We start from the raw sequence: 8,542 nt of genomic DNA, 5'->3' as shown, positions 1-8,542 counted from the left end.
GCATCCATCGAGGTAAATTTAAAAAGCACTAAAAATGCTGCACAGTGTAATTAGTAATGCACGCCTAATGATGTTCAGGAAAAATGATTTGCATATTTTGGATACTCTTCTTAGGAATTAATTAAAAGATAAGACTTAAAAAAAAGAAATGCAAATAAAAGATAAATTCATAGAAAACAAATTTGTGAGATTTATTCACTCAGAAAATGAATCGCCCTGAATTTTAGAAAATCGCCTATGGATTTGCTTCACTGGCGATTTTTTTCTTTAAAATAAAAAAATTTTCTACTGGTAAAGAAAATTTTCTTCCAATTAATCAAAATTCATTAAATTCAAGAAATATTCCAGAAATATAGAAAAAAATCGCCAGTAAAGCAAATCCATAGGCGATTTTCTAAAATTTTTTTTTGAGTGTTGGATGGGTTTCATTTAAATAATTTATTTATAAAATTCTTGATAATCATAACAAGCTGTCGTAGTTATCGGTTTATCTATTACCCTTATTTTAATAATAAATAAATATTAATTCATTAAATATTCAAAATATATAAAATGTTCTTGTAATAAAAATGGTTTTCCATAAAGTAGTTTTTCTTAAAATATATTGTTTTTTTGCAAAAAAAAAATGTATTAAACCTTAGAACCTATAATACCAAACATCTCCTTATTATCATTATATCTTTTACCTACAAATCAAATCTCTTACCATATTCATGATACCCAGAATCGCCTAATTTGTTCACTACTGATGGATAAAAATATCTTCAAATCAAACAATGCACAAAACAATCACCGACGTCAAAGGGGGAGGAGAAAAAGCTGAGGTGATCAGCCGCAAAACAAATTAATCAGCGAGGCAATCAGCGACAGCCATCGCAAATTAACCGCGAATATGAATCAAAGTTTTTGCCATACCCTGACCCACTGTGCGGGTTAATTTGGGGATCTTACGGGATGGCGGGGACAAGCGCCGACAAATGACAAAAGACGAAACAAAACTAACAAATTTTTGGCTCATTATTTGTTCTGGCTCCTCCACAAGAGCCACAAAAAAGACCAAACACTTCATTATAAACAGATCGCGTTGAGGGGGAATACAGGGGGTATATCTGGGATCTCCGGCTCAAAAGCTTACAGCGATCGCTGGGTGTTCCAGTGCTTTCAGTCGTCCAACGACAGCATCCAACATCAGTCGCTAGTTGCGGAATCCACAGAAGCTTCAGAATCGGCAGATACATTGTTCACCTGAGTGATCTTACAAGATGTTTGGCAATCATCGGCTTATGGTAATTGTGATTGATCGCCAACGGTGAAAACAATAAAAATATACAAGTTGCCATTGGCGCTGTACATTTTTTTAACAGCCAAATAATTTGTATCTTCTAGACTGTGAAAACTATTTTAATCACCTTGCATTTATTTTAAATATAGCTTTTAAAGTTCAAGTTCATTAAATCTTGAGAGGCCGTTAAAAAAATAAAATAGGCAAACCCAAAAAAATGTAAATTTTCAAAATTTTATTTAATTTAATTTAAATCTTATTGGAATCAAAAAATACTATTACCGTGTGTTCGAGTTTTATTTGGCCAACCACTTTTTTCAATTTAAAATTATAAATGTATACATTTTAGCTAATAATACTTTTTATTAACTTCAAATTAAAATATTTATATCCAATTTATTTCTAAGGACAATGAGCATTTAAATGTAACCAAACAAAAAAGAGATTGATTAAATTATTTGAAATATTCCAGCTCTGCTTTTTCTGCTTGGTCGCATTGACCACTGTGTCCCTGGCCATCGAGGAGTCCTCGGACATCGAGGAGGATGTGATCAGCATTGCCAACCAGACGCAGAAGGTGATCCGCGTGCATCCGCAGGACCTGCCGCCCAAGAAGGACAACACCGGCAGCCAAATGAACTCGGCCTTCTTCCAGATCCAAACCCTGCGTCCGGTCACCGAATCCAAGCCGCGTCAGTACGTGGACTCCAAGCAGATGCGGAAGAGGCGTCCTCGACCCGCCAAGCTGATGGGTGGCGGAGGAGGTGGTGGAGATGTGGCCGCCAGTGGTGAAGATGCGACGCAGCCAGCCTTGAAATACGAACTAAAAGCCTCTCCCAAGCAGAAACTCAAGCAGCAGAAGCAACTGAACTTGGACGCTAGGCAGCAGGTGGATCGGGTGGAGGTCCAAGGTCAAGTATTACCCGTCCAGATGACGCCGGGCCCCTATCCCATCTACTACGTGGTGTCCAAGACCAACGGGCGCTTCGGCAAGTTCCCCATCAAGTCGTTTCGCTCGCCGTCGGAGTTCGCCAAGTATCTGGTGAAGAGCAAGGCGGAGCCCATCGCCAGGGATCAGCGATTCGAGGTGATCTTGTGATCTTCTCTCTTCTCTCTTCACTTAGTCAAAGCTAAAGTCTAAATTATTACCACCTAATCGTAGTCGTAACTATAATATTATAAATGCTAATTGCCGCAATAAACCCATGTCTAAATTTAGCCAATGAAACAAAAGCCAAAACATTTGAGTCATAGTTTAAAGATTCTCTCCCTTAATTGCTGGGTTTTTCTTTATTTTTATGGTATCTACGCTCTGGTAATTACATGGCATCTATCTTCATCTCTGACTCCATCCGCGGAGTTTAGCTAACTGTTTTGCTAGCTGTTAACTGGCCTTGTCATATGCTAATTTGCCAGCGAATCGAATCGAGTGTCGCGTATAATTAAGCCCCGCATACCCGTAACTATTGTCTAGCCTTTACATACAAACAGGCGCACAATGGATACATAAATACATAGATTTGTAGATACATTTGATTTATGGCGTTCCCCTTTCGGCGGCTTTCTTGCGAATATCTATCCAAGTGTCGTTTGCCTTTGTCTTTCTTCTGGTTCCTTTTGTTTGTGGAGATTCTACGACTGCTTTCTTCGCTAAACTACAGAACTTTCTCCCAGCCCATATTTAGAATATGATATTGTTTATAGATATGCATATTTAGTTTGGATATAAAAAATGGTTCTAAAATTTAAAAAAGGTTGATGAGTGCTTTATCATAATTGTTTCAGTAAAGCTTCGATTTTTCAACTGTCCTTGATTTTTGTTTCTAAAAAAAATCATTCTTTAAATCATTATTTATTGTATATTACATTTGTTTTAAAAGTAAGGCTTTTAAATACCAAGTGAGTGATTTTTGTAAACCAAGGAAAACTATTGATTTTGTCGATACTGATTTCTGTTATTTACCTCCAATTCGATCAATTAAATTGTGAATAATTGAACACTCATAATTACAATCAGCGGATTACATCGAAATCATCCATCCGCAATCAGGAAAAACTGTCAGATACTTTTCATCCGACTCCGCAAATCAGAAGCGAATGGAGGAAATAATAATTGAGATTTTTATGGCACACATGTAACTGGGGGTTGTGTCTCTAAGTCTGGTTAATCAACCTGCCTGTAGAACCCCTCCCCGACTCCAGAAAATACCCCACTCCATCACCCACTGCATTTCCCATTACTTTTGCTCATTTCGACTCCGGCGAATGTGTAATGAACTTGTGGGCATGACGAGAAAGCTGGAACAAAGTGTGATATCGAAATTTCCCAAAGGATTCAACGCCATATTTTTGCCAGCCACGAAAAAGATTCCTTCCTTGCAGGACTCCCCTTTCTCCTTCTTCCACCTCTTCGAATGTGTGTGCGTGCAAAATACAAGGCGAAAAAAGGAAGAAAGCACCCAAAAAGAAAATCTTAAGGCAGCTTCTACAACTAGCAAGCCGAAGTTTTGTGGGACTCGTATAATCAAGCGTAAAAATGCGAAATTAATCAACTTCAAGTCTCAAGTTAACAACGCACAAGGAATTGAATTAAAACTTTTCGCCCCCCATTTTCACCCCTTTTCCCGGGAAACCTGCCCTGCGAGCGCGGGTTTATTCAATTATGTATTTGCGCTTGTCCTGCAGTAAAAATTACAATCCACGGGACAAGTCAACAGAATTATGAACACGCCTGGGCAGTAAAAAGTAAATAAAATTCCAGCTTCGCGGAAAAGAAAGACCAAAAAAAGTGTATATATTTTTCAAACTTTTCTCGGCGACAGAAGCGAGGATTTTTTTTTCGTTTCTGCCGTTTCGGGTGAGTTTCTTTTCTGCGGTAATTGCAACGTCTCGCTGTCCTCGGGGAAATGTGAAACAATAAATGAAAATAAATGAATTTTTGTTAGCCCAATGGCCAGCAACCTCGGCCAACTGCCGCCGGGCGTAAGGAACGTAAAAAATTTCATTAATTTCCAGCTTGCCAGCTAACCGCCAACTTGATAACTTAACTTCATTTGGGGCCTGAAAACGTTTTCTCTCTGCCAATCGAATGACATTTGACAGCCCCTCGAAGTTCGAACTTCAAGAACGTTCAAGGATCCAGAGAAAAGGACGCAAGGAACAAGGAGTACAAGTGCAGGACCAGTCGAAAGCCATTTGATCAAAAATTAATGTGTAGTTTGGAACATTCTGTCACATTATACGCGTGTCAGACTGTTTAAAGGGTTACAAATTGGGCAGCCAAAGACAACACAGCCAGGTGCCGAGGGGTGGAAATTTTCGAAGAAAAGCACTCACCTTGGTTTTATGTTTATTTATATTTATTAGAATTATTACTAAAATTTTTAAATAAATGTCGATAAAAAATTAAATTATATTTAAATTCAAAGCTTGAACTTTAAGTCCTTTTCAATCTACAACATACATTTTACGCAATATAATTTAAATTGGAAATGTAGCATAAATATTTCAAAAGAGTAACTTATTTACAGATTGAATTGTTCCTCTTTCCGTATCTAATTAACTTCTAAAAAATCAGGAAATTATTTATAAATTATTATTAATATTTTTTAAGCTATTTCAACCCACTGTGCACATAGGCATCACCATCGGCACTGCCAAGTTTGGCCCATAAAAAACCGTGCCCTCATGTCCTCGAGACGTTGTTACTGACAGCCCCGTGAAAAGGAGCAGGACCAGAAACACAAACTTTGCGACAGGCCCACCGAAAAAAAAGGAAGAAAAAATGGTGACCCCAAGCAGGCCAGGATCGGTGGAAGGATGAGGAGGAGGAGCAGCAGCAAGGACCAAGGGAGCAGGTCGGCCGAGAACGACGCTGCTTAAATATTAATGCCCCGGGAGTCGGTGGGGCAGACCATGAATAAATTTTTGGCTATGAATTTTCAATAGCCCGTCGTCCTGCTCTTAAACTACGTTTGCAATTTGTTCCACGACTTTAAGAGTGTCAACCACTCGCAGTAGAGTTTGCAGGGCATTAGGTGTCAGGTGAGTCACCGCAGAACCAAAAATCGAACCGCAAAAGGGTCAGCGGAATGGAATTCATTTCGATTTTCAATTCCGTTTCCTGTGTGACGCAGTGTTGCTCCATTTTCGACCCCGTTTCCAACTCCCAATGCGTGGGAACTTTACGATCATGCCCTTCCAGGACAAAAAGGATGCTGGAGGGAGTGGCGGTGGACACGTGCGTATGGCGCCAATTGCCAAATGACCGCAAAAGCTCAGAGGTCGAGTGGCCTGGTCATAGATGGCCCAATAAATGCTGTTCAATATTGCACGGAGAACAATATACTAAGAACATTGATACCATATAAAACGTAAAAATAAACTCAGAATTACAAAATACAACTTAAAAATTATTAAAAATAATTATAAATACATTTTAACTTATGCGGTTAAAGATATAATTAATATTATCTTCAATATTGAATACATTTTTTCTTATTAGTATAATATAGTACGGAGTTAATATTGCATTGAAAAAAAGTATATTTCTAACTTAACTTTACTACTATATGCTTACATTCAAATATAAACTAATCATATTAATTTTAAGCAGTAAAAATATGTATTTCTAAAACAATTTCTTTTAAAATATGAATATCAAACATTATCCTAGATACTTATTAATTAAGAATCAAATTAAATTTTTCTCTGTGTGCCCTCGGAGTCCTAATCAAAATCCAAACTCCAGGCGGAAGTGCTCTACTCCCAGCACCCAGTCCAACCACCCGGGCATCACGAACCCAAACTGACATTGCCCACTGATTTTATTTGCTCATTCGAAGCACTTTATGAAGCTTTTATTTGATTTTTATGCCAGCCGCTATTTCCATTTCTGTAATTGAATTGTCATTGTGCGGGCGAAAGCCACGCAGCTAACCACTGACTACTGGTTGGTCCTCGTTGAAGTCCCTGTTGTTTTTGGACATCCTTGCGGCTCTGGTTGTTCTGGTTGGTCAGCCTTGGCGCCCGTCCACCCGTTCGATATGTCCGGACATGTCAAAAACGGTTTTGCGCTTGATTGGCGCTCGGACCCCCGGATAAACACCCGAACACCCAAAGGTATACAAAAGTGACGGACGCAGGACAAAGGACTCAGGACACAGGACGTGGCACGTCCCGGAGAAAAAAGGGTTGCGGTCACAAAGTTCCGCCCCAAGGCCATGGAATTGGTATAAAAATTGCCAGTTAGAAGTGTCCATTCATTGGCAAATTGCCGCAATTGATGTGGAATGGGTGGGTTGGTTCCGAAAACTTAGTGGCTGGGTGATGTGCTAAAATGTTGCCTCACAGAAGTGAGCAAATAAAAGTGTCACAGGGAGAAAAGCAATTTGAAGTTTTTTCTTGACCGGGGGGAAAGTGTTTTCATCTCTAGAAAACCTGACACACCTGCTGAGATTGCAACGATAAAAGGATATAAAACAGAAGATATCCTTACTGAGATTTCCTAGTAATGGTAAACTAGAGGTTGAAAGTATTTATAATCCTTACAGCTTTAGAAATCCTGCCATAGAATAAACCTACTAGTATTTGAAAACTTATGGACAGATTTTTAAAATGCAACCAAAAGACTTACTTTTCCTTTCATTTATAAAATAATCTTGGAGTCTTCTTTAAGATTTTCATGGTAATGAAACTCCGAGAAAAATTTATAAATGTTAACCGAAATAAATTTAAATAGTAGAAACCAATAAAGAATATTTTATATTAATATACATATTATCACAAAATAAAAAATTATATTCTTTCACAAAAGGAATATTTTTTTTTTGGTACATATATCATTTTAAATGTCCTTAGGATCTCCTTCTCCAAAAAACACGTTCCACCTGTTCAAAAATGCAAACTCTTCTTTTGCACACTCTTCGATGCCCATTTCGAGGACAATTTGAGCAGTTTTCATATTTAAAATTCCCAAAATGGTGCTACGTGAGATAATAATCGTTACATTTAATGGGATGCCAGCTCCTGGCCCTGCAGATATATGTATTTCGCATTCGAGATACTTTCAGCACTTTCAAAGGGGGGCCAGGAGGAGATAAATTTTAAGGAAAAGGGTTTTCCGTTTTCTTGCGATGAGTTGGCAACAAGAGAAGTTGGCAACAACCCCGGGCTCTTGGCATCGTTAAACTTCCGCCGGATGTGCCATTAGCTGGGGTGATTTGGGGGCAATCGGCAAACATAATGGCATAATCGAATGATAATTTAATAAGGGCCAAACGGTGACGTCAACATTTGAATTGTGGTCGTTTAATTGAATCCTCGCCGTTTTGCTCCATTTCCGCCAAAAGTTCTCCTTGAAGATGAAGTTGCCGAATGCGGATTGGAATGTGTTATTCATATCGATGTGTGTGCATAATCAGAATGAATGTTCACCCGGGGAATTGCTGAGTTGTGAGATGCGGTATGTGGCATGTGCTCGAAGGAGCGACCAGCAGACATCGTCCTTGCCGCTCGACCAATTCGTTCCGACAACTCCTGATCCACCTGTTTTTCCCCCTTGCTTTGTGTCCAACGCAATTCAATTTGCATGCACTCATGAATAATGCAACCAGCCAAACATCCAAATAATTCTAATGGACTTTGACTGAAATATTCATAAAACAACATCAATGAAACCAAAAGAATGCAACACAAAGTACTGGATTTTATGAAGGTTACCGTTTGCCGCAATAGGGGAGTCGAATATAAGATGTTGGATTTCCGAATTGGTTTGAGTTCTACTTAAAACCAGCAGTTTCTTGTAAGAGTAAAAGATTTTGCAAAAGTGTAAATACTACTTTGTGTTGTTTGCTTACACCTACCTATATGTAAAAAAAATTTCAAATTGGACCATTCAATAAAAAGTTATGAGCAAAGAATGGAGTGACTAGCGGTCAAGCAGTGCAAGGAGTCAAGCAGTAAATGAATTTGGAAGTCGAGGTACTTGACTTAAACGTTCTCTCTTCATTTAGAATACTTTTACGGTTTGACAACCAATCAATAATAATTATCAAAGTATTTATAAGATGACCTTACGTTATATTTTTGCCAAAGGTAATAAATATGCGGTTAGCAAAATGCTCCCTAATAAAAACTGCCTAATCAAGCGAAGACTTTAAATTACAAAGAGCTTTTAGGTATCCAGAGTTTATGTAAATATTAGCCCATCATGATTCAAGAAACACGAAGGGAAAGTCCTGTCAAATGCGGCCTATCCTT

At 38.4% G+C, this 8,542-nt stretch overlaps 1 protein-coding gene across 3 annotated transcripts; it reads left to right on the top strand.

The window, feature by feature from the left end:
* Nucleotides 1-730: 730 nt before the first annotated feature.
* On the top strand, nucleotides 731-2,542 carry LOC108055099 (uncharacterized). Of its 3 annotated transcripts, none has more exons than XM_070214001.1 (3): nucleotides 731-1,286; nucleotides 1,755-2,067; nucleotides 2,127-2,314. In XM_070214001.1, exons 1-3 carry the CDS (start codon nucleotides 1,263-1,265, stop codon nucleotides 2,162-2,164), a joined length of 375 nt encoding a protein of 124 aa, XP_070070102.1. In that variant the 5' UTR covers nucleotides 731-1,262; the 3' UTR covers nucleotides 2,165-2,314. The 3 variants fall into 3 exon arrangements, with proteins under 3 accessions (XP_070070102.1, XP_016993791.2, XP_070070101.1); XM_070214000.1 differs by having other exon boundaries at nucleotides 736-1,286; nucleotides 1,755-2,070; XM_017138302.3 differs by having other exon boundaries at nucleotides 732-1,286; nucleotides 1,755-2,542.
* The last annotated feature ends 6,000 nt before the right edge of the window (nucleotides 2,543-8,542 follow it).

Source organism: Drosophila takahashii, chromosome 2R (genome assembly GCF_030179915.1).
Source record: "Drosophila takahashii strain IR98-3 E-12201 chromosome 2R, DtakHiC1v2, whole genome shotgun sequence".
In the NCBI taxonomy this organism is placed as follows: Eukaryota; Metazoa; Arthropoda; class Insecta; order Diptera; family Drosophilidae; genus Drosophila; species Drosophila takahashii.
Note: the sequence above shows the minus strand (reverse complement) of the source record. Positions and strands in the feature narration are given on the sequence as shown.

Bases quoted from the DNA above. Each gene is read 5' to 3' on its own strand.
- LOC108055099 (XM_017138302.3), top strand. From the start codon at position 1,263: ATGTTTGGCAATCATCGGCTTATG. The intron at 1,287-1,754 runs GTAATTGTGATT...GAAATATTCCAG, and splicing joins TTGGCAATCATCGGCTTATG to CTCTGCTTTTTCTGCTTGGT.